At 46.0% G+C, this 25,838-nt stretch overlaps 2 protein-coding genes across 6 annotated transcripts in view; both read left to right on the forward strand.

The window, feature by feature from the left end:
* The first annotated feature begins 758 nt into the window (after positions 1-758).
* On the forward strand, positions 759-15,670 carry C5AR1 (complement C5a receptor 1). The gene is made up of 2 exons (XM_006067450.4): positions 759-892; positions 13,034-15,670. Exons 1-2 carry the CDS (start codon positions 890-892, stop codon positions 14,087-14,089), a joined length of 1,059 nt encoding a protein of 352 aa, XP_006067512.1. The 5' UTR covers positions 759-889; the 3' UTR covers positions 14,090-15,670.
* The window catches only part of C5AR2 (complement C5a receptor 2), a 28,845-nt gene continuing 3,773 nt past the window's right edge, over positions 767-25,838 (forward strand). Inside the window, exons 1-2 of one of the 5 annotated variants that reach the window (XM_006067452.4) lie at positions 828-892; positions 23,029-23,226. The gene's annotated coding sequence lies outside the window, so the exon portion shown is untranslated. Of the gene's footprint in view, positions 893-23,028; positions 23,227-23,805; positions 24,261-24,303; positions 25,136-25,838 lie in introns of those variants that run through there. The other 4 variants (XM_025269396.3, XM_006067454.4, XM_006067453.4 and 1 more) reach the window with 4 other exon arrangements.

The following is a 25,838-nucleotide window of genomic DNA, read 5'->3' on the forward strand; positions in this document are numbered from 1 at the left end:
CCCTAGAGGGTTCTTAAATGTAATCACAAGGGTGCTTATACCAGGGAGGCAGAGGGAGACTTGTGATCCGCAGTTGGAGGGAAGGCGATGTCTCTGGCCTTAGAGGCAGGTATTGGAATGATGTGGCCACAAACCAAGGAGTCCTGCCAGTCAGTGGAAAAGGAATAGGCAGGAACACTCTCCTCTGGAACCTACAGAGGGAATGTAGCCCTGATACATTCTGGCCTCTAGAACTGTAAGAGGATACATTTCTATTGTTTTAAGTTACTCAGTTTATGGCGATTTATTACAGCAGCAATAAGAAACTAATAACATAGTTTCTTCCCCACCCCAGAGTCCAGCATGTTTCAGCAAGAACCCAGAAAGGGACTGGGAAAGATGGTGATGGCTAGACAAGAAGACTGAATAGTCCTCAAGTACTGGGCCATCTTCACAGACATTCTTTTCCTCTCTGGGTCTCAATGGAACCCAGTTGGGAGTCTGGGGCTCACAATCAATCCCCAATTCCCAGGTTTAAGCCAATTGAACCCCTGAGCTTTTTCAGGGCTACCTGGGGCCATAGAAGGACAGAGAGAGCCTCTCAAATGGGGGAACTCAAGGCCGGGAGAGGGGCCAGGTCTAGACAAGGTGGGAATCTCTAATGTCTGGCTTCCTTCCTCCTGGGACCTGGAACTTCCTCCTGGCCCCTTCCATGGAGCGGCTGGAGGAGGTGTTCAGGGTTCACTGGGTGTGTGCCTTGCGGAAGAAACCCTGAGCCCCAGACCAATGAGAACCCCAGAGGGGTAAGACGGGTCATTTCCTCTCTGGTTATCTGCGCCCTTCCTTGGGGCTTGCAAACCACAGCCCTTGGGAGCCTTTGATCAGAGGAGGATCTGGGAGAGACCTGAAGATGGTGAGTCTGGCGGGGGGAGTGGGGGGCAGACACCCGCTATGTGTGTGGTCTCCCTTCTTGGTGCCATCTGCTCCCTTTTTCCTTCCTCCTCCTCCCAGTCTCTGACCTCTCCCCTTCTTGCCTCACCTTCCTCTCCCCCTCCGGGGCTGGGAAGCAGCTAAGGAGTAAGACTGTCAAGGGGTTGTAAGGCTGGTGATTAGCTTTGACTTTTCCTTTCTGTTAAACAATCCCAAATAGTTTGAAAATTTTGTTTCTACACATTTTATTATTCACTCATGATTTTTTAAAATTAAAATGTTTTCATTCCTTTCTCTGCTCAGCTGATGCTGAGATCCATATTTAGTTTTATAAGCTAATTCCTGTGTTTTTTTGGCTCATGAGATTTTTTTTTTGTCATGGAAATGTAGGAGTGGAATATTAATACATTTCAGTTTAGTTCTGTAATGTCAGAAATATTTTTTTAATTAAAAGATGGACTAGAGCTTTTTCTTTGTGAATACTACTAATTTTTTTTTTTTAAAGTCCCAAATCCTTAAAGGGTATTCAGTGAAAGGACTGTCCCTGCCCAGAGACTCAGATTCCTTGTAGCTCTGGTTCCTTGTAACCAGAAACATGGTGGGGTGGGATTAGGGCAGCAGTTTGTGGCTAACACTTCTGGAAACAGTCCATGACAGTGTAGGGAGTAAGGAGTATTTTGACATGGAGATCATACTGGAACTAGGTTCAAATCCTGCCTGTCTTGTGTAAGAGCTGAAGAGTCTCGTCTGTCTGAGCCTCCTTCTCCTTGTCACTAAGATGGGGATAGTCACCCTACAGAGAGAAATTTGTATTCTAGGGTCATGGAGAGAGTTCACTGAGATAATACCCGGGAAACTCTCTCAGCAGTGCCTGGCATACAGCTGGTGCTCAATGCCGGTAATGTGTTTATCCTTTCTACCTTACAAAGAGAAGTCTTTTTTACACGATATCCTACATCTCGCTTTTTTTTCTTACGTGAATAACTTATAATATTATTGACAACCTTCACCTGCATGTCAGGCTAGGCACTTGACATTTACAAACTTCAGCTTAATCTCTGAGAAAGATACTGTTCTATCCTGGTGTGTTTCAGGGAAATTCCCTTTTTATCAGCTGTGTGATATGCCAGTGAGAGTTCCCATTGCTTATCAGTGGAAATTTAGGCTGTTTGTAATTAGAAAATTCCCTGGTGGTCCAGGAACTAAGATTCAGTACTTTCGTTGTCACGGGTCTGAGTTCGATCCCCAGTCAGGGAGATAAGATCCCACAGGCTGGGCAGCCAAAAAAATAAGCAAACTCTAAAACACCAGAATTATATCTTTGGATTCATGTCTGGGTTTTCAGAATTGCAAACGCTGAATCTAAGATACAGACAATTTTTATTTTAACAGATATTGCCCAAACCTGTACCAATTTATATTCCTCATTTTCAGAGCAGGAGAGTATTTACTTGTCTAGACACCCATCTGCAGGTTTAGATGGAACTATTTTTGTTTTTGCCAACCTGAAAGGTAGTTCATCGTATCCTGAAAGGATCCGGAGGTCTGTCTTTTTCACATGGTTTTTAAAATGCAAATGCCTGTGTTTCTTCGTGCTCAGGGTTGTTGAGTCTCAAAGACTGGGCAGATTCAAGAAGATGAGTCGAGATGCTCACCCCCACCCTCGTATCCCAGTTTCTGAGGATGCTTTAGTGGTTTTATGTGGTTCTGTGGGTGGATTGTTTAAAGACATTGTGTCCATGTAGAAATGGGGAGAGGGATGTTCCGGAAAAAAAAGCAGACCATGCCTTCTGTGTATTTCCTAGCCCTGACAGCATTCCTGAGTCTATTATTTCCACCGTAAAGAAGGGGACAGTTGGCAGGACGTTCCCTGCCCTGAAGATGGCAAGATGGAAGCCCCACGAGGGAGGGAAGGGGTGTGTTGCCCCGCTTAAGTCTCCTACTTTTCTTCCTCCTATGGGCATCACTCCCATCTTTGCTGGCCTGAGTCCCTGCCCCAGCCTCCTCTCTGGTCCTCTTGCCTCTATCTCACCTCCCCACAGCAGCCAGAGGAGCCTTTCTAAACAAGAACTCTCATCTAGTCCCTCTGTGACTCAAAGACCATCTGTGGCTCCCCATTACCCCAGGATAAAATACATCGCCTTTAACATGATATCCGTGGCTCCTCCAACCTCGTCCTGGCTACCTGCCAGCCACGCTGATGTTCTTTCACCTTCTGGTGTGTGACATCCTCCCGGCTACCTTGTCACCCTTCGCCTTGAAGGCACGCCCCTCACTCCCACCACGCCTGAGACCTGGTAACCTCTCAGAGAAGGTTCTACGGTTGGACTGTCTGAAGGTCTCTCCTACCTCTGCCACTTGCTAACAGCGAGCACCTGGAAAGGTCTCTTAAGCTGTCTGTAGCCTCAGTTTTCTCATCTGCAAAATGGGTTTTGCAATGGCAAAAAAAGAAGAGCTGATACATGAAAAGGACTTAGAACTTGGTGATTCTGATTGCTTTTCTCCTAAGCATCTTCTCCTTAGCCCTGTTCTCCTCTGATCCATTCATGAGTCCTCACACTCACCACCCTAGAGCAAACCACCATCATCCCGCACCACAGCTGGACAATCCCAATCGCCTCTCCTTCTCAGCTTCTGATCTGGCCCTTTCTCCACACAGTAGGCAAGGGCTCTTAACATGAGCCTGTGATCTTAGGGAAAAAAGAGAACCCCGCCTTTGGGCTTGTTGTAGCATAAACACTGTGGTTAGAGAATTAACGAACTAACACCTAGGAAGCACTTAGGAATCGTTTAGGAGCCCCAGACCACTGGTGTCTGAGACACAGCCACCAGCCACATGTGGCTGGTGAAACTTAATTAAAATGACAGCAAAGTTTAAGTTCAGTTCCCAGACACATCTGCCGCGTGTCACAAACTCCCTGGCTGCAGGTGACTGGCGGCTACCATCCTGGATGGCACACCTCTGGGACATTCCCATCAGCGCAGAAATTTCGTTTGGACCATGTTGCAGTGTTGTTTTGTTGTTTTTCTTTTTTTAATTTCTACTTAGTTCTTTGTTGTTGCTTAGTGGCTAAGTCGTGTCTGACTTTTTTTGCGACTTCATGGACTGTAGCCCTCCAGGCTCCTCCATCCATAGGATTTCCCAGGCAAGGATACTGGAGTGGGTCGTGTGGGGTTGTGGCTTGATTTTTCCAACACCCTTCTCCTGATACCCCAACCAGGCTGGATTCTCTGTAGAACACGCTCAGTTCCCATCCCTGGTGATTAATTTCCCTCTCGCAGGAGACCATAACCTCTCCAAGGACAGGTGCCAGGTATGTCAGGAGCCCCAATCTCTAGGATGTTAACATTTATGAGATGAAGAAATATGCTTAGACTCTTTCCTAGACTCCTAGAATGGCACTTGGGTGTGTGCCCAGGTGCCAAGTCGTGTCCCACTCTTTGAGACTCCATGGACTGTACCCTGCCAGGCTCCTCTGTTCGTGGGATTCCCCAGGCAAGAATACTGGAGTGGGTTACCATTTCCTTCTCCAGGGGATCTTTCTGACCCATGGAGCAAACGTGCATCTCCAGCTTGGCAGGTGGATTCTTTACTGCTGAGCCACTGGGAAAGCCCCTTCTAGAATGGTAGAACCACAAATTCTTTTGTAGAGGCTATATAATATCCATTTCTGGGGAGAAGGGAATGGGTGGTATATTCACTGATATGGCTCTACATACCAGAAGAACAAAAGCATATATGATGAGGGACTTCCCTGGCAATCCAGTGGCTAAGATTCTGTGCTTCCAATGCAGTGGATACAGGTTCGATGCCTGGTCGGGTAACTAGGATCCCACATGCCTCTTAGTGGGGGCCAACCCTGCCCCCTGCCCCCCAGAAAGTATACCAACCTCCTGCTTCCCTTCCCCTGGGGCAACCACTGTTCCAGATTTCTTTTGCCTGCTTCTGGAGCTAGTCTGTACAGACACTCAGGAGAGATAAATCGACAGAGATAGAGACAGAGGGGAAGTGGTGAGGAAGGGAGAGGGGGTTGGGAGAGAGAGAAAAACAGAGAGGAAGAATGACTCCTCTTTGGTAGGTAGTGTTGCTTCACACACTGTTCTCGCTTGTCCTGTTTCACCCTAGATCTTGGAGTTCTTTCCACACCCACCCGCAGGTAGACTTCCGCATTCTTCTGCTGGTTGCATAGAATTGTTTTGCCTGGATGTGCCACCGTTATTGAGCCAGTTGCCTCTTGCGTGGATGCTTCAGCTGTTTCCCTTCTTTATAGAGATACTGACATGGCTAAACTTTGCAAGCCATTTACAGCAGGAGGATCCTAAAAACTGCAGAGCGTTAGAATCAGCATCTTTTTTCCTGCCCTCGTGAAGTCAGTGAGAGGGAAGGGCTGTGTGAGCTCATCCCAGGTGAGGATCTTGTCAGCTGATGTGAGGGGTAATGGTGAGCGTGGGAGCAGGGAGTGGGGAGGTGTCCCCTTCTGGGGTCTGGATTATTCTGCAGCATAGTCTAGAGCTTGTGAAACGAGCAGAGATCGAAGTTAGTTTTGTGTTATCATGTCCACGGTGGACACTTAAAACATTTAACCACCCGCTACAGGGCAGGGTCCCCCTGGGCAGGATCTGGGGCCTCTTGCCATGCCCAGCATTGACCCTTTAGTGATCTGAGCTTGGGGGGTCCCAGAGTAGAAAAAGGGAGGTCAGGGTGCTGGAGGTGAGGATGGTCAGGTGGGTGACTCAGGGCAGAGTCTCTTTATCAGTGGAAATAAAGCAACCATTTTAACTTTTTGGAAACATCTTCACACTTACAGAAAAAATTACAAGAATAATACAGGGAACTTCCATACTCTCTTGACCTAGATTCTCCAGGTTTGCTCTATCTATCTGTCCCTTCTATTGATTAATCTATCATCTACCACTTTTTTTTTTTTCCTGAACCAATTAAGAGGAAGTCGCAGGCATCCTTTGCTCCTAAATATCTCAGGGTCTCCTTCTCAAAAACAAAGACATTCATTTACATGAGTACAGTGATCAATGTCAGGGAGTTTAACATTTGATGCGATACTGTGATCTAGTCCATAGATCAAGTTAAAACTTGCTCCGTGGTCCGAATAATGCCCTTCAGAGTGAATTTGTCTTTCCTGCTCCAGTCTGTGGCACAGGATGTCACATCACATCTGGGTGTCCTGGTCTTTTAGTCCCCACTCGTCTGGAACAGTCCCTTGGCCCTTCCTTGTCTTTAGGACACTGGTATTTTCATTTTAATCGACCAAAATGCCACAAAACTTATACTTCACCGTTTTGAAGTGCACCATTCGGTGGCACTGAGCACATTCAGTGCTGCCCCATCACTGCGTGCGGCTAAGTTGCTTCAGTCGTGTCCGACTCTTTGTGACCCTGTGGACCATAGCCCACCAGGCTCCTCTGGCCATAGGATTCTCCAGGCAGGAATACTGGAGTGGGTTGCCATGCCCTCCTCTAGGAGATCTTCCTGACCCAGGGATCGAACTCAAGTCTCCTGCCTTGCAGGCAGATTCTTTATCATGGAGCCACTGGGGAAGCCCTGTCCCCAACACCACCTTTATCGATTTCCAGAAACTATTCATCACCCTCCAAAGAAACCCTGCACCCACTAAGCACTCTCTCCCTGCTCCTGCTCTCCTAGCTCCTGGCTGGTACAAGCACATCTCCCATCCCTAGGGATTTGCCTGTTTTAGACATGTTATACAAATGGAACCATATAGTATGATTCTGACTTCTTTCACTCAGCATGTTTACAAGCTTCATCCACATTGTAGCGTGTGTCAATACTTCATCCCTTCTTATGGCTGAATAATATTCCACTACATAGATATACCATACCCAGTTCATCCACTCATCAGTTGACACCAACCTTTCCCCTTTGAATAATTTGATCTCCGCTATGGCCGTACCAGCAAATATGCTGGACCATCAGCCTGGCTGATTTGGTTGACCTTAAGGAAACATAAAGGAACTAGAAATTAAAAAGAATGGTTCAGAGAAAGAGCTGAGCTCTCCAATAATTGTAAGATCAATGGGAAATAAGAACATTGCCATTTCTTATCTCCCTACTGTGTACCAAGCACCTTGCCAGGTTCTTGAACATTTTTCATCTTATTTAATCTATGAGCTGGGTGTTTAGCGGGTCAAAACCTCAGCCTGCAAATTCAAGTACCTTAAAAATCCAGCTCTGAATATTTCTGTAACAGTGATCTGTGTTTTTCTCTGCCTCCTTTCCCTGGACTGGTGACAAAATCACCTTCAGGGATGGGCTCCAGGGACCACGGAGTTTGCCCCTTGGGTGTCCTTGGAGGCCCCCTTCCAACTTCTGGAACTGCCCAAGGGCAGCCTCTCTGGGTTTGCATACCAATCTAAAGAAAGTTGAATTCCCGTCTACATGACTGGAACAGGCTACTTCATCTTCTGGTGCCTCTGTTTCCTTGTCAATAAAATGGGCATATTCATAGGACCTCCTTGTAGGGTCATGGTCGGGACTGAAAGAGCTAATGCTGTACTTAAACATAGTAGACGCTCGATAAACACTGGCTGCCTTAGCGTGATCACTCCCCGTCCTGCATGGGGATTTTTCTTCTGCCTGTGTTTGGTGCCTCCGGGTTATTGTTTTGCGTCCAAGGCTGTTTCTCATTCAGCTGCTGCTCTTTTCTCTCTTTGGAGGGGGATATGACACTTCCTGGCAAGAAAGTACTCAAGACTCTGTTCTTTATTTTATTATGGAAAATATTAAACACACAAAAGCAGAGAGAATGAAGTTGTGAATGGCCAACGTACTCATGACCCAGCACCCACAGTTATCAACACTTTCCCATTCTTAATCATCCTTGGTCCTCTCTCCTTCCCTCCTCTCTTCCTTTTTTTTTTTTTTTTTCCTGAAAATTTTAAAGCAAACCCCCAAACATCCTATTTCACCTGCTATGTGAAACCTCTCGGAGAAGGCAATGGCACCCCACTCCAGTACTCTTGCCTGGAAAATCCCATGGATGGAGTAGCCTGGTAGGCTGCAGTCCATGGGGTCGCGAAGAGTCGAACATGACTGAGTGACTTCACTTTCACTTTTCGCTTTCAGGCATTGGAGAAGGAAATGGCAACCCACTCCAGTGTTCTTGCCTGGAGAGTCCCGGGGACAGGGGAGCCTGGAGGGCTGCCGTCTCAGGGGTCGCACAGAGTTGGACGCGACTGAAGTGACTTAGCAGCAGTGGCAGCATGTGAAACCTCTATCAGAAACTGTCTTCTACCACTTTTTGAAAACATAAATACAATATCCTATCACCCTCAATAGAATAAGCAATGGTTTCTTACTGTTGTTGGATATCCAGTCTATTTTAAAATCTCCCAGATGTCTCCAAAATATCTTATTTTCCATACGACTATTCCAATCAGGATCCAGCCTTGGTCTCCGTATTATCTTTGGTATCTACTTCTTTAATCTCTCTCTCTCTCCTTTTAAAATTTTTACTACAGTATAGTGGGCTTCCCGGGTGGCTCAGTGGTAAAGAATCCACGTGCCACAAGACAGACACAAGAGATGTGGGTTCGATCGCTGGGTCGAGAAGATCCCCAGAAGGAGAAAATGGCAACCCACTCCAGTATTCTTTTTTGTTGTATGTGATTAACAGGTCTTTTACTGCTAGTAAACTAGAGCAAACAATCGGAATAGTACATAGGCAGTATTCAGTACACACAATAATAGATACAGGAATTCAAAACCTATATAAAACAAAACACTGGAGAAAAAAAATTGTACAGCTTAAGAGAGACAGTGGGAAACGTCCTCTCCCTCCTTTGATTGCAGCTTGTACTCTGTACCCAACAGACCGAAATAATACAGACTCTTTAGGACTGATTGTATTTAAGAGGGATTAAACACATTTTCTAAAATTCTTGCAATGACAAATAAGTGACCCTTTCTCTGGTAAAGCAGACCTTCAAGGGCGGAACGTGGGGATTATGAAACCGACTAGTATTTCGTAACCATTTAAAATCATTTCTCGTTTTCCCAACACTGCTTTCACAACAGAAGCGTTTGACACTTGCACAATATTAATTACTTTGTTATATATGGAAGCCTGTGGTCGGCTGATTATACAATGGGGCTGCGAACAACCAGTGGTACTTTTCTGATGTCAGAAGAGTACGTAAAACTGAAACATCACCAAAAGTGCATAAAATACTCGTCCACATCAACAGCGAACTACGCTAAAAATATAATCAGGAAAAAAATACAATTGCTAAAAAGGGGTTTAGAGCGGAGCCACTGTCTACCAGTGGCTTCAAATGGCAATTAGTGTTCATAGCAAGTCTGGATGACTTTTCAGGACCCTCTACAATAATGCACCCTTTTAACATGTACATTACACAGGCTGCAATTTCACAAAGAGGTGCTCATGTCGTTACTAAATGAGACACTTTTAACCCTCACGTCGGCTTTGTCACCAGTTGGAATTATCACCTTACCACTCCAGTAATCTTGCCTGGAGAACCCCAGGGACAGAGGAACCTGGCGGGCTACAGTCCATGGGGTTGCAAAGGAGTCCGACACGACTAAGTGACCAAACAACAATAAACAGTTGATTTACAATGCTGTGTTAGTTTCTGCAGTATGGCAAAATATATCAGTTATATACACATATATTTCACTCTTTTCTTAGATTCTTTTCCCAAATAGGTCATTACAGAATATTGAGATGCATTCCCTGTGCTCTACAGTAGGTCCTTATTCAGTTCAGTTCAGTTCAGTCGCTCAGTCGTGTCTGACTCTTTGCGACCCCATGAATCGCAGCACGCCAGGCCTCCCTGTCCAGCTCCATCTCCCGGAGTTCACTCAAACTCACGTCCTTCGAGCCAGTGATGCCATCCAGCCATCTCATCCTCTGTCGTCCTCTTCTCCTCCTGCCCCCAACCCCTCCCAGCATCAGAGTCTTTTCCAATGAGTCAACTCTTTGCATGAGGTGGCCAAAGTACTGGAGTTTCAGCTTCAGCATCATTCCTTCCAAAGAAACCCAGGGCTGATCTCCTTTAGATTGGACTGGTTGGATCTCCTTGCAGTCCAAGGGACTCTCAAGAGTCTTCTCCAACACCACAGTTGAAAAGCATCAGTTCTTTGGCACTCAGCTTTCTTCACAGTCCAACTCTCGCATCCATACATGACCACTGGAAAAACCATAGCCTTGACTAGACGGACCTTTGTTGGCAAAGTAATGTCTCTGCTTTTCAATATGCTATCTAGGTTGGTCATAACTTTTTATCTATAAATCTCTTCTAATCCATGACACTTTCTGCTCCATTTTTTTTCCTCTTCCTATTTTAAAAATGCCATTTATTTGTGAGAGAAACAATACCATTTGTCCTGTAGAGTTTCCTAAGCTCTGATTGGTCTGGTTTTGTCCTTGTGGTGTTATTTATCATGTTCCTCTCTCAACTGCTTTTCCTGTAAACTGGTAGTTTTAGATCTAAGACCTTGATTAGATTCACATTCTTTCTTTTTTTTTTTTTTGGCAAAAACTACTACTTTTTTTTTTGGCAAAAAAAACTCCGTGGTGGTTTACTTGCTAAGTCGTGTCTGACTCTTCTGACACCACGGGCTGTAGCCCACAGGCTCCTCCGTCCATGGGATTTCCCAGGCAAGAGTACTGGAGTGGGTTGCCATTTCCTTCTCCAGGGGATCTTCCTGCCCCAGGAATCAAACCCGAGTCTACCATACTGCAGGCAGATTCTTTACTGAGTGAACTATGAGGGAAGCCCTGGTGCTTGTATCGTCGTTTTTCCGCATCACATCAGAACAGATATCTACTCGTCTCTCTTGTCCGAGTGCTGAGGTTGATGGGAGGGTTTGCCATGCCAGCACCGATTTATTGTAAGGTTCCTGTCTGTTTTTTACATGATGGTTTTATTAGATGTTGTTGTTCATCATCCAGATCCATATTTCCTTAAGTTTATTTCATTCCTTCTGCAGGAATTATTTTTAGAGTCTTCTCTAAAGAAGGACCTCCCACATTGACTCTTTATTTCTCTGAAATAATACTCTGTACAGAAACGGCAGGATAAGAGCTTGATTCATTCCCTTTTCAGAATAAAAATGTGACCAATGACTTACTTGATTTTATTATCATTATGAACTCAGAGATCTTTATTATTAATATATATTTTATTCCATCAGTTATTATTATTATTAAATACTCAAATTGTTCCATCTTCCAGCTAGTGTCCTTCATAGCTCAGTTGGTAAAGAATCTGCCTGCAATGCAGGAGACCCCAGTTGGATTCCTGGGTTGGGAAGATCCACTGGAGAAGGGATAGGCTACCCATGCCAATGATCTTGGGCTTCCCTTGTGGCTCAGCTGGTAAAGAATCTGCCTGCAATGCAGGAGACCTGGGATCCCTTCCCATTTGGGCAGCCCTTCTCCATGGCTATCCCATGGAGAAGGGAAAGGCTATCCACTCCAGTATTCTTGCCTGGAGAATCCCAGGGACAGAGGAGCCTAGTGGGCTGCCATCTATGGGGTCACAAAGAGTCGGACACGACTGAGTGACTTTCACTTTCACTTTCTGACTAGTGTGGGCTCTTTCAGGCTCTCTCTCTCTCTCTTTTTGCCACACCATGTGACATGTGGGATCTTAATTCCCTGACCAGGGATCGAACCTGCACCAGCTGCATTGGAAGGTAGAATCTCAACCACTGGACCATCAGGGACATTTTGATATGTCCCTATTATTACTTAAAAAGTTTCTTACTTTCTAGTGTGAGATGTTCTGGCCTCATCTTGGATATTTTCTGTCCCAGGATAGGAACCAACTTTTCTCCAAGGAGCCCCAGTTCTTCTGACTTGCTGTTGTTCAGTTGCTAAGTCCTGTCTGACCCCATGGACTGCAGCGTGCCAGGCTTCCCTCTCCTTCACTATCTCCTGGAGTTGCTCAAACTCATGTCCATCGAGTCAGTGATGCCATCCAATCATCTCATCCTCTGTTGCCCCCTTCTCCTTCTGCCCTCCATCTTTCCCAACATTAGGATCTTTTCCAATGAGTCGGCTCTTCCCATCAGGTGGCCAAAGTATTAGAGCTTTAGCATCAGTTCTTTCAATGAACATTCAGGGTTGATTTCCTTTAGGCTTGACTGGTTTGATCTCCTTGCTGCCCAAGGACTCTCAAGAGTCTTCTCCAGCACCACAGTTTGAAAGCATCAATTCTTCGGCGTTCAGCCTTTTCTATGGTCCAACTCTTGACTATGCTTAAAATCCTGCATTGCTTGATATGTTTGCATGACAGCGTCAACCTGCAAACCACCCCCAGCTGGGAATGAAAACTGTGGGCTCATCTGAAGATCCCTCTTTTGTAACAAGGCAGGTTCATAACAAACGACTGCAGCAGATTGCCTTTATTTAAAATTCCAATTTTTTTCCACTGTGGAATTTTTTTGGAGAGGCATTAATTTTGATTCTTTAAAATATTGCCTTAAGATATTATGTATCTTCACTTCTGTACACCTGAAATTAACACATGGTAAATCAACTATACTCCAGTAAAAATTAAAAAAAAAAATTTAAGTAACAGTTCAAGACTTGGGCTATCAATTTTGGAATTACGTGCATGTGATTATTAGTTCATTCTCCTCAAAGTATTTTTAAAATTATTTATTTATTTTTGGCGGTGCTGGGTCTTCATTGCTGCCTATGGGTTTTCTCTAATTGGGGCGAGCAGGGGCTACTCTCTTAATTGCGGTGGGGGAGCTTCTCATTGCATGGCTTCTCTTACTGCTGAGTGGGGGCTCTAGAGCACACAGGCTTCAGTAGCTGTGGCTCTCGGGCTTAGTTGCTCCATGGCATGTGAGATCTTCCTGGACCAGGGATCGAACCCATGTCCTCTGCATTGGCAGGCGGATTCTTAACCATGGGACCACCAGGGAAGTCCGGTTTTCAACATTTGAATCAGGGGTGTGACACCCAGCTGGCTATCAGCCTTCAGCATCCTTGTTTCCCCAGGAGAAACCTGAGGCTTAAAGAAATGGCGTGATGGGCTTTGAGTGACGTGCGTGACGGGCAAGCTCCTTGCTACCTGCCACTCACACTCTCCCCGCCTCTCTGATTCCACCCAGGACTCCATGGCTCTCAGCACCCCGGACTACTCTGATTATGACAAATGGACCTTGAACCCCGATGTCTTGGTGGATGCCTCTTCCCCCACCCACAGACTGCGTGTCCCAGATGTGATCGCCCTGGTGATCTTCGCGGCTGTCTTCCTGATCGGGGTGCCCGGCAATGCCATGGTGGTCTGGGTGACAGGGTCTGAGGTCAAGAGGACCGTCAACGCCATCTGGTTTCTCAACCTAGCGGTGGCTGACTTCCTCTCCTGCCTGGCACTGCCCATCTTGTTTACATCCATCATCCAGCACAGCCACTGGTCCTTTGGTGACGCTGCATGTCGAATCCTGCCCTCTCTCATCCTTCTCAACATGTATGCCAGCATCTTACTCCTGGCCACCATCAGCGCCGACCGCTTCCTGCTGGTGTTCAATCCCGTCTGGTGCCAGAACTACCGAGGGGCCCGCGTGGCCTGGGTGGCCTGTGCCGTGGCCTGGGGCTTGGCTCTGCTGCTGACCATACCGTCCTTTATGTTCCGTCAGGTCCACGTAGAGCACTTCCCACCCAAGACGACGTGTGTTGTTGCATACAGTAGGGACCATAAATATGCGGAGAAGGCCGTGGCCATCGTCCGGCTGACCGTTGGCTTCCTGGGGCCGCTGGTCACGCTTGCAATCTGTTACACCTTCCTCCTGCTTCGGGCGTGGAGCCGCACTGCCACGCGCTCCGCCAAGACACTCAAGGTGGTGGTGGCCGTGGTGACCAGCTTCTTTGTCTTCTGGCTGCCCTACCAGGTGACGGGGATGATGCTGGCCTTTTTCGATGCGCACGGGGACAGCTTCAAACTTGTGTCCAGTCTAGATGCCCTGTGCGTCTCCCTAGCTTATATCAACTGCTGCATTAACCCCATCATTTACGTGTTCGCCGCCCAGGGCTTTCACGCCCGGTTCCTGAAGACCCTTCCCGCCAGGGTCCGGGGCGTGTTGACTGAAGAGTCGGTGCGCAGGGAGAGCAAGTCCCAGACGCTCTCCACGGTGGATACCCCGGCCCTGAAGAGCCAGGCGGTGTAAAGGGAGGCCTTTCTGAGCACCAGCTTTCCAGGGCTCCGCCAAACTTCTGGTCCATTCACTTTGCTTTTTGAAACTCAGCCCAGGACAAGGTGGGCGGTGGTGGTTGAATGAATTTGCCACCTTTTCCTTCCATCTTTCTTGGACTCGTCCTGCTTCTTCTAGGCGAACCCAATTTTATCGTTCTTCATTTTCCAAGGTTGATAAGTTCTTCTAGGACTGCCCCCCCCCACCCCCCACCACAACCTTTCCATCCAAGGACTCTGGAAAACAAACAGCAACCAACATACGTGAAACCCTCCCACAAAATAAGACGTTCCTGTGCAAAGCGTGTGAAGATATCAGATACCAGAACAAACAGAAACACTCAAACTTTGAACAACAAAAAAAAAGAATTCTGTATTTATTTTATGGAGAGTTGACCAAAAAAAAAATCTCTCTATATAAAACTGGAATCTCAAAAGTTATTGTTGTTTAGGACAAAGCAAAAATCCATGGACTGAGCTTCACTGGTGGCTCAGTGGTAAAGAATCTGCCTGCCAATGCAGGGGACAGGAGTTCGATTCCTGGTCGGGGGTGGGGAGATCCCATGAGCCTTGGGACATCTAAGCCCACGTGCCACAACTATTGAGCTGGAGCGCCTAGAGCCTGTGCTCCACAAGAGAAGCCTCTGCACCAGAACAAGAGAGTAGCCCCTGCTCGCCGCACCTGGAGAAAGTCCACGCAGCAAGGAAGACCCAGCACAGCCATAAATAACAAACTAAAGAAATAAAAAAAAAATTTTTTAATTCGTGTACCAATCTCAGCTTTGGAGAGTGAGTTGGTTTAAAGAGAAACAGTAAGGGCCTTCCCTGATGGTCTTGTGGTTAAGACTCCATGTTTCCACTGCAGGGGGTGTGGGTTCCATTTGGGGTCAGGGAACTAACATCAGACATGCTGTGTGATGTGGCAAAAAAAAAAAAAAAGAGAAAAGCAGTAAGTTGGTACATTATTTCACTAGGTTAAAAAAAAAAAGAGTGTTAAGTAAAAAGATGTGATGTGGTTATGGAGAAAAGCAACGAACGCAGAAGGTACCCAGGGTTGGGAAACACGGGTTGGGTCCCTCCAGCGGGTGGAGTCCCAGGGGAATTTGCTCTTTTGGGTTGTCAATTGATGTTTTGTTTGCCCTGAAAAAGAAAACTAACTGTTTCATCTTGACCTCGTTTAGCGTCTCATGAGGTTGGGTTGTAAGTGATAATACGAAAGTGATCCTGTGCATCTTTGACCTGTCTCCTGTAACAGGAACATCTTTCAAAATGGCATTACAATATCACAACCGAGATGTTGACATGGATATGGCCAAGGTGCTGGACATTTTTGTAGCTGCCAAGTCCCTCGTGACATTCTTTTCTAGCACCTCCACTGCCCACTACCCTCCCCAGCTTAGTCCCCAAGCCCTGGCAACCACGGATCCTCTCTCTATCTCTGTCATTTGACACTTTCAAGAATATTGTATTGATGGACTCATATAGCATGTAACCTGTGGACTTTTAAATAGCTGGTATGCACCAGCTGAAAAATGAAAATAAAGAATAAGTGTAGAAATGTGTTGTTTATAATCGACCTGGAAATATTCCTACTTGGTTGCGTGTGTGTGTGCATCTGCATCGGCTGGAAATAGTATACAGACAGCACTGTCCAACAGAAATGTGATATGAGCCACAGAAGTGTAAAATTTTCCAGTAGATACATGAAGACATTTAAAAATAGTAAAATAAATAAAAATAAAAAATAATAGCAATATATTTAATGTTGTTGTTCAGTAGCTAAGTCGTGTCTGACTCTTTGCAACCACATGAACTGCAGAACACCAGGCCTCCCTGTCCATCACCAACTCCCGGAGGTTACTCAAACTCATGTCCATTGAGTCAGTGATGCCATCCAACCATCTCATCCTCTGTCTCCCCCTTCTCCTGCCCTCAATCTTTCCCAGTATCAGGGTCTATTCCGATGAGCTGGCTCTTTGCATCAGGTGGCCAAAGTACTGGAGCTTCAACTTCAGCATCTGTCGTTCCAATGACTATTCAGAGTTGATTTCCTTTAGGATTGACTGGCTTGATCTCCTTGCTCTCCAATAATGTAATGCAATTATATGTTAAACTAACAACACGGATATGAATGCTATATTAATTATATTATAATAATTTATTATGTATCACATGATATATGAATATAAACATATTGTGTAAACGTATTATACAATAATGTTTACAACTACGTGATATATAATTATATAACATAAACCACATAATACTATATTAATGTATATATGTATGAATATATTATATTAACAATAATAATAATACAGTAACAATATATTATAGTAACAATGCTATTAATAATTTATGTTGCTATATATAATATATATAATAATAATATAGTCAATAATATATTTTGCTTAACTCAATATTTTTATTTCAGCATATAATCAGTGTGAAAAATTATTACTAAGATCTTTTACATTTTACATTCTTTTTTACGCTGAAGTATAGCTAATTCACAATGTTATGTTAGTTTAAAGTGAACAGCAAAGTGATTCAGTTATACATACATATGTATACATTCTTTTCAGGTTCTTTTCCATTATAGGTTGTTACACGGTGATGAGCATTCCCTGTGCTATACAGTAGGCCCTCGTTGTTTACCTGTTTTATATATAGTACTCTTGCCTGGAAACTCCCATGGGCGAAGGAGCCTGGTGGGCTGCAGTCCATGGGATCGCTAAGAGTCGGACACGACTGAGCGACTTCACTTTCACTTTTCACTTTCATGCATTGGAGAAGGAAATGGCAACCCACTCCAGTGTTCTTTCCTGGAGAATCCCAGGGACGGGGGAGCCTGGTGGGCTGCCGTCTATGGGGTCGCACAGAGTCGGACACGACTGAAGCGGCAGCAGCAGCAGCCAGCAGCAGCAGTGTGCATATGTTCAGAGCTTCCCACATGGCGCAGTGGTAAAGAATCTACCTGCCAATTCAGGAGACACAGATGTGGGTTTGATCCCTGGGTTGGGAAGATCCCTCGGAGCAGGAAAATGGCAACTTGCTTCAGTATTCTTGCCTGGAAAACTCCATGGACGGAAGAGCCTGGTGAGCTATAGTCCGTGGGGTGGCAAAGAGTTGGACACGACTACGTATGCACTCATGTGTATATGTTAATCCCAAACTCCTACTTTATCTCTCTCCTCTGTGCCCTGCTATCCTTTTTGGTAACCATAAATTTGTTTTCTATGCCTGTGAGTCTACTTTTGTTTTGTAAATAAGTTCGTTTGTATGACTTTTGTTGGTTCCGCATGTAAGTGCTGTCAAATGATACTTGTATTTCTCTCTCTGATTGACTTCACTTAGTAGGATCATCTCTAGGTCCATCCACGTTGCTGCAAATGGCTTTATTTCATTCTTTTTTATGATTGAGTAATGTCCCAATGTATGTATTTATATACCACATATTCTTTATCCATTCATCTGTCAATGGGCCTTTAGGTAACTTCCATGTCTTGACTTTTGTGAACACTTCCGTTATGAACATTAGGGTGCGTGTGTCTTTTCAAATTAGAGATTTCTCCGGACATATGCCTAGAAGCGGGATCGCTGGGTCATATGGAAATTCTGATTTCAGGTTTCTTTTTTTTTTAAGGAACCTCCATGCTGTTCTTTATAGTGGCTATACCAGTTTACTTTTTTTGGGGGTGGGGTGGGGTGGGTACTAAGTCTTCAAAATCCTGGGTGTGAGTTATACTCACAGTACATCTCCATTCAGACTGGCATATTTCAAGTGCCCAGGGAGCCACACAGAGGTGGTGACCCCTGAATAAGGCAGTCACGTAGATAGCAGCTCCTTCTTTCTCTTTGCAAAATCTGGCTGAGTCTAGGGAACAGCCTCAGCACGGGGCACTGGACAGGATGTTGTCTGATTCTGATGGGAGCTGTAGCTGAATCCTGCTATTTCCATGTTGTCATGTCTGTCCTGGGGATGATTTTATTAGAAGATGCTGTGTGAGCACCTAGAGTGCCAGGTGCTTGGCAGGACTTCCAGAAAAGGTTGTGTGTGGGTTTTGATAGTAAATGTTGGTACCCATACAGACCCTCTGGCAGCAAGGTCATTGGGGGAAGAACTGAGCCCCAGCTACCTTCTGCTCTGGTACCCCCATAAAGATGCTTGTGACCTTAGAGGTCCCTTCTACCTGGACAGCCCACTTGCCTCCTTCCGCCTTCCTCCCAGCCACTTGGGCCCCTCCCTGGCTTAACCTCTCACTTTCAGCATGATCTTTCTCCGCCTCTTCTACAGACTTTCTTCTTCTTCCCTTAAATGTTGGCTTTCTAGAGTTCTCTCGAACATGTGTCTTACTTTTGTGATGTCATCCAGTACCTTCCCAGCTCTCTCGCTCTCTTCAGGGTCTGGCCTCTACATCTACTTCACTCAAAATGATCTCAGCATCTTCTCCAAACTTCCCCTTCCCTTTTCATCCCCTACTCAAGGGCTTGCCCCCACGGTCCATATAGTCACCCAAGCCTTAGTTGGGACCCACTCTGGAAGCTACCCTCTTCCCATTCCACATCTTTCCTGGTTCAAGCCCTCCATCCTCTCCCACTTGGGTCCTTGCCTTTTCTCCTGCCTGGTCTCTTGGCTGCCTGGTCTGTTTTTAAAAGACCACCCCTGTTGCTGTTCTACCTTCCTTCAGGGTGCAGCCCCCTCCAGGAAGCCCTCCCTGACTTCTTCCTCCCATCTCCCCATCCCTGTGCTCCATCCATGTTCCTGGCCATCTTCAGGCTTTCCTAGGTTGGGGGAATAGGCTGTAGGCAGTGGGGTCTTTTCTTTCACCCTGATTTGGAAAGGAGTTGCTTCCCAGAAGCTGGGCCTCACAGTGATCTTCTAGAAACACTTGGATACCAACATGTGGGATCCAAGTGGCTTTTCTAAGGCCTGGTGTTGATCAGTGCTGCCCAGGAGGGAAGTGGGTTGATGGGCTAGGCAATTGCGAAATCGGGAGCCCAAGGAATCTGCTGGGTCTACAAGTACCAAAGAGGAAGTGGTGGGGAAAGGAAGTGGATGATGGGTTTGGCCGAGTTGGGAGGGCAGAGCTCCCAAACCCCCTGCATCTGGGCCACCTGACCTCAAGTACCCCATCTCCAACCTCCAGGATGGTATGACTTCAGATTCGTATTGTCTGAAAGGAATATGACGTGAACCACGCACATAATTTTAGATTTTTTCAGTAGCCAAGCAAGAGACAAGCAAAGAGAAACAAAACAAATCGGGTAAAATAATTGAATGCTATATTTTATTGAACCGAATATATTTCAAGTACTATCATTTCAAAATATGATCAGTACAAAAAGTTATTGAGAGAGTTCACATTCTTGTTTTTTCTTCACACCAAGTCTTTAAAATCTGGTATGTAGCTTTCACTCACAGTAGCTCTCATTTCAGATCCACCTCATTTTAAATGCTCAGCAATCTCATGCAGCCAGTGGCTACCATATTGGACAGCTCAGGGCTATATACTTCCTTGATTAATGTTCAGATAATTTACAAAATTTTAATATCTAACTGCTGGAGTTTGTACTTCTAACATGCGAAGATTCTGGTGTGACATTCTAGAATCCTGTGATTCAAATAATGTGTGGCTAATGTTGTAGGATCCCTTGGGTCAAGTAGCCTGTGATTCCAACGTTCTGAGAGTCTGTGATTTCAACAATTTAGGCTTCAGAGTCTTTGACCCAGCTCAGCCATCAGCAAACTCCAGCCTGTGGACCAAATCCTGCCCATTGCTTGTTTTTGTGAATAAAGTTTTATTGGAACACAGCCATGCCGTTCAGTCTGTGGCCACTTTCATTCTACCAGAGAGTATGAATGGCCTCTTGACCAACAAAAACTAACATACTTACTCTCAGTTCCCTCACCAAAAACTTACTCTTGAGCGAGAAATTCAGATTCTAAGCTGGATGGTGATTTTTACAGCTGCTTATTTTGTTGTACTCTTTACCTCACACATTACAGACACTCTTTTTCATGCATCAGATATCTTGTAGTAATATATATTGTTCAAAAGAGACTGGTTTGCCCGTGTGGGCCACTCACCCTTTTGGGCTTCTGGAATTCTATTAGCCCCTGGTGTGGTGGTTTAGTCGCTAAGTCATGTCTGATTCTTGTGACGCTATGGACTGTAGCCCACCAGGCTCTTCTGTCCATGGGATTCTCCAGGCAAGAATACTGGAGTGGGTTGCCATTTCCTTCTCCAGGGGATCTAACGGACCTGGGGGTTGAACCCTGGTCTCCTGCATTTTGCAGGTGTATTCTTTACTGACTGAACCACTAAAGAAGTCCCATTAGGGTGAACTTTATGAAATTACCAGACTTCATCCTATTTTGGGGTGAGGGGGTATAAGAGCTTATTATTTAAAAAAATTGTATGATATGCATAATGTAAAACTCACCATTAGTAACATTTAGTACATCCACAATGTTGTGCAACTCTGACTACTATTTCTAACTAGTACTACTTATAACAGACTACTATCTGTAGCTAGTTCCAGAACACTTTCTTTTTTTTAAAAGAAACACACATTTTATTTTAAAAATTAATTATATATATATATATATATATATATTGGCCATACTGTGCAGCATGCAGGATCTTGTTCCCCAACCGGGGATTGAACTTGTGACCCCTGCATGGGGAGCATGGAGTCTAAATCCCTGGACCACCAGGGAAGCCCGTCTAGAACATTTTTATCACCCCAAAAGGAAGAACCCATTAAGCAGTAACTTTCCATTCATATCCCCCCCTTCCCCTCAGGTTCTGGCCATCACTAATCTGCTTTCCATTGCCACAGATTTGCCAGACTTCAACCTATTATGACTCACAAAAAATGACAAATTTGATATGGGTGAACCAAACAAACTTCTAAAGGGCTTCCTAGGTGGTGCTAATGGTAAAGAATCTGCCACCCAATGCAGGAGACTTAAGAGATGAGGGCTCCAACCCTAGGTCAGGAAGATCCCCTGGAGGAGGGCATGGCAACCCACTGCAGTATTCGTGCCTGGAAAATTCCACGGGCAGACGAGCCTGGCAAGCTACAGTCCATGGGGCCCCAAATAATCGGACTTCTAAGATGTCCTCAGTGTTGAGAGGCCGATACTCAGCATCTCATAGGGCGTCTATAAAAGGAACCCCACTCCCTAAATGACCCCCCAACTTTTCATAACATCTGTGTCCCTGTCTCCATTCACAGCATCCCCCAGCTCCCCAGATAAGAACCTCCAGCTCCAGAGACAGCAGCAAACCTTAGCTTCCTAGAATCCGAGAAAGAGTTGGCTGGGACTCGGTGACCAAGCAGTTTAAGTGATCTGAGAAATACATTTTGTAACCTCAAGATCAGAGGAGGTTTGAGTTCATAAAGGACGGTGTCCCCTCCAATACCTGCCCTCACCCCCTGGGACTGCTCCCATGTTACTTTCTCTTTCTGACCAGGGCGGGTTCCCACGGGGGGTTTAGGGCTGGCGGGATGTGGGGGACGAAGGTGGTGGGAGGGGGTGGTCTGGGTCAGACTCAGCCAAGACTGGGTCGCCCAGAGACACCCCCGCTCACACTGAGAGTTACTGTCTCTTGACCCCAAAACAGCTTCCGCTACCAACGGGAGTTTCTTCTCCAAACAACAACAAAAGAAATGTATAAATATATCCCCTCAACGTCTGAAGCACGCACACAGTGGCGCAAACACCAAAACCACTGAATAAAGGATTCTGAGGCTGGAATAAGGGTCACTTCCTCTTGCTAAGCCTTTCTCCCTAAAATGTAGCTTTTAAGAATTGATAGCATATGCTTTTTATTGTTCCTTATTTAACAAATGTGGACACAGCATCTCCTGTGTGCCAGGCGCTATTGTACGTGTGTATTTTATTTTATTTATTTTATTTTTTAATTTTACAATATTGTATCGGTTTTGCCATATATCAACATGAATCCGCCACAGGTATACACATGTTCCCCATCCTGAACCCTTCTCCCTCCTCCCTCCCCATAGTGTGTGTGTATTTTAAATCTCTTCATCCATTTAACGTTCATAGCTAAAATGTCCATTTCACAGATGAGGAAGTTGAGGCTCAGAAGGGTTTAGGCCCGAGAAGCTCGTCAATGGGGAAGCTAGAATATGTATGCTATTGCTCTGGCTCTCAAATCCATGTTCTCAGACTCTATGCTACGCTGGGAGGGAGGTTAGGAACCACTATGCTCAAAATCGTCCCATTTTATTTATTATTATTGTTTGTTAAGCTTTCAGCCAAGTTGTGCAGCTTGCAGGATCTTAGACTCCTGACCCAGGATCGAACCTCGAACCTCAGAAGTGAAAGCGCAGTATTCTAACTGTTGAACCACCAGGGACATCCCCCAAATCTTCCCATTTTAAAGAGGGAAGACAGAGGCCCACAGAGCGGATAGGACTTGTTGTGTTTTGTCTGCCTCTGAGGTCTCGGGCCCTGTGCTGGGCACCCTTGGCCTTTTACTGGAGGCTGTGACCTTGAGCTGGCTCCCTCAGAACGTGGGAGGCGGGAGGCATACTGGTCTTCAAGGCTCTGCAGAGGGCAGAAGGGAGGGGAGGGGCTGAGCTGGAGTCCGGGAGTGGGTGGGGGTAGTGGACTGTGGGGACTTGGTGGGGAAGACCTCAGAGGGCCCTGCTGGGACAGCCAGTCTAGGCCAAGACCCCCAGACCCCAAAGGTCAAGCCACATGTAGATCTGGTTTCCAGGAAGCTGGTGACATGGAGATTGGTGCTGGGGACACTGGGTCAGCTCCCACCCACCTTTGCCCACTGCCCAGTAATTTTGGGATGTGTGAGTCATGGGAAGAATCCAGGACAGACGCTAGCGGCAATAGGAAAAGGCCAATCCTGTTTTTCCCTGCTTAAGAGTGTCGGCTGGGACCTGTGAGGCGACCGTGCCCGGCGGAGTCCCCTAGGAGCTCCGGGAACTGGCTTGCAGGAATTCACTAGCTCACAGGCGTGGGGGGGAGAGACTTCAGAACACCCGGGTCTTGGCTGTCAGCCTGGATCTTGCCCCCTGCCGCCGTGGCATCTGGCCCAACTGGGGACTGTTCCTCAAGAGACGGTAAGGATGGAGGGAAGAAGGGAGGGGGGCGGCATTTTCCCAATCCTGGTTATATAGACTCACTATTTTCAGCATCTGGGAATCAGATGAATTTCAGGAGTGGAGGCTTAATACCATCGCAATGGAATCCTCATCAGAATCCCAGACTCTTGGAATTTACTCGGGCAGGTCAACAGAAAGCTTCTGTTGAGGGAATCCCATATATTAATATTATCACACTCAGGTGGGCTTCCTTGGTAACTCATTTGCTAAAAAAATCCTCCTGCAATGCAGGAGACTCCAGTTTGATTTCTGGGCTGGGAAGATCAGTTAGGAGAAGAGTTAGGCTACCCACTCCAGTGTTCTTGGGCTTCCCTAGTGGCTCAGTGGGAAAAGAATCTGCCTGCCATGCAGGAGACCTGGGTTCGATCCCTGAATTGGGAAGATCCCTTGGAGGAGGGCTTGGCAACCCACTCCAGTATTCTTGTCTGGAGAATCGCCATGGACAGAGGAGCCTGGCAGCTGCAGTCCATGGGGTCGCAAAGAATCCGACATGACTGAGTGACTAAGCACACAAGCACACATATAAGTATAAATATAGAAACATAATTTATTTGGTGTATAAAATCAGAAGATAATAATGCTACCCATGATGCTCCTTCAATGTCCTTTAGTCTGTGGCTGGTTAATAAGCATGACACGCCCAGCCTGTGGATTGATATTGACCTTATTGTGAAGAAAGGAGTTGATTTGTGTCCAGATAGGGAAAGTAGATCTGAGACACATTAAATGGAAAAGATTAAGCAATGGCACAGGGAGTGTTTGGATTTCTGTTTAATATGTTAAAAGGGAAATACCATTGACTGAGTTGCTTACACAGGGAAAACTCAGATTTGAACCAGGAAGACCTGGGAAGGGTGGAGTCTCGGGGTGGCGGGAGAGGGTACATGTGGATCTGGGACTAAGCGGCCAACACATGTCTAACGCTCATGGTGGACAAGCTCAGCTCTTCATGCCTATTAAGTTGATGAATTCTATTAGGTGAGTTCTGTAAGGTGAGTCTATTCTCATTTTTGCAGATGAGGAAGCTGAGACAGAGAGGTTTGGTGGTTTGCCCAAAGCCACACAGCTGGTGAGGGCTTGAATTTTCATTCTGTTGAAATGCAGATTCCGATTTGGTAGGTCTGGGGATGGGCCTGAGATTCTACACTTCTTTTTTTTTTTTGGCCATGGCTGTACAGCGTGTGTGGGATCTTAGTTCCCCAACCAGAGATTGAACTCTTGACCCCTGCTGAAGAAATGCAGAGTCTTAACCTGGGAACCAGAGGAAGTCCTGAGGTTTGAATTTTTAAAGCCTGCACATGGTTTCATGTTAGAGATGAAAATAATATGAAAATGAAGTGCTAAACTTCACACACAATGGCTTGGCCTTTTAGTAGCTACTTGGCATGGAGGAGGGGGAAGGGGAGGGGGAAAGGGAGTGCCCCAACTTCCCTTCTGCCCTTCCTGTTGTGTCAACTCCAGCTGATGCCCTGCAGAGGGCCAGCCAGCTCAAAAGAGTCAGCAGAGAGGTGCAGTGTCAGGTTATTATGACATCATGCGGACGAGTCTATTTTCTACCTGAGCCCTTAATCTGTGCCACAAGCTTTACACATATCGACTCGTCAAAGCCTCCCCAAACTGGTGAGGTAGGCTCATCTCTGTGACTAGCTTCTCAGATGAGGAAACCCAGAGAGAGAGCTGGCCGAAACTGTGCACTCAAGAGTCACAGAGGCCGGGTCTGCTCAGGGTCACTGGCTGTCCGGCCTTCCAACTCTCCCAAACCTAAGACTTTTGGATGGTGATGTTCTAGGGCCTGGAGTTTCAGAGTGGGACTAACTAACACAGTTTGAAATTCAGCTCTGTTACTTGCTTAGCTGAGCCACCTTCGGTAAGTTCCTTAATTTCTCTATGGCCTCAGTTTTCTTGTCTGCAGAATGGGTCTAACAATGGTGTGAAAATCAGAGGGTTGTTATAAGGACTAAATGACATAGTATGTAAAGGGGCTTGGAGCGATGCCTGGCGCAGAACACAAAGTACTCGCTAGATGGTGCTTAATAGTAATAATAATGAAAGGGGATTTCCTGATGGTTCAGATGGTAAAGAGTCTGCCTGCAACACGGGAGACCTGGGTTGTAGTAGCAGTTACGATTCACATTCTATGGTAGACAATGTCATTTCTCTGCTCAGCACCTTCCCATGGCTCCCGTCTCATGCAGAATAAAAGATGAAGAGCTTATAGTACCTACGTAGGCACTGATACCTCTGTTTTTACCTCCCATCTATTCCACAGGAGATGGAGTTCTAACATGTACCGTCATGTTCCCGCCTTAGGGCATTGGCATTGGCTCTTTCCTCTGCCTGGGATTCACTTCTCCCAGATCACCACACAGCTCCCTCCCTACCTCCTTTCTTGTTCCCGTTGTTCAGTCCGTGTCGGAACTCTTTTCGACCCCATGGACTGCAGCTCACCAGGCTTTCTTGTCCTTCACTATCTCCCAGAGTCTGTTCAAACTCCTGTCCATTGAGTCAGTGATGTCATCCAACCATCTCGTCCTCTTCCCCCACCCCCCACCTTCTCCTCCTGCCCTCCA

This window comes from Bubalus bubalis, chromosome 18 (genome assembly GCF_019923935.1).
Source record: "Bubalus bubalis isolate 160015118507 breed Murrah chromosome 18, NDDB_SH_1, whole genome shotgun sequence".
Taxonomy (NCBI): Eukaryota; Metazoa; Chordata; class Mammalia; order Artiodactyla; family Bovidae; genus Bubalus; species Bubalus bubalis.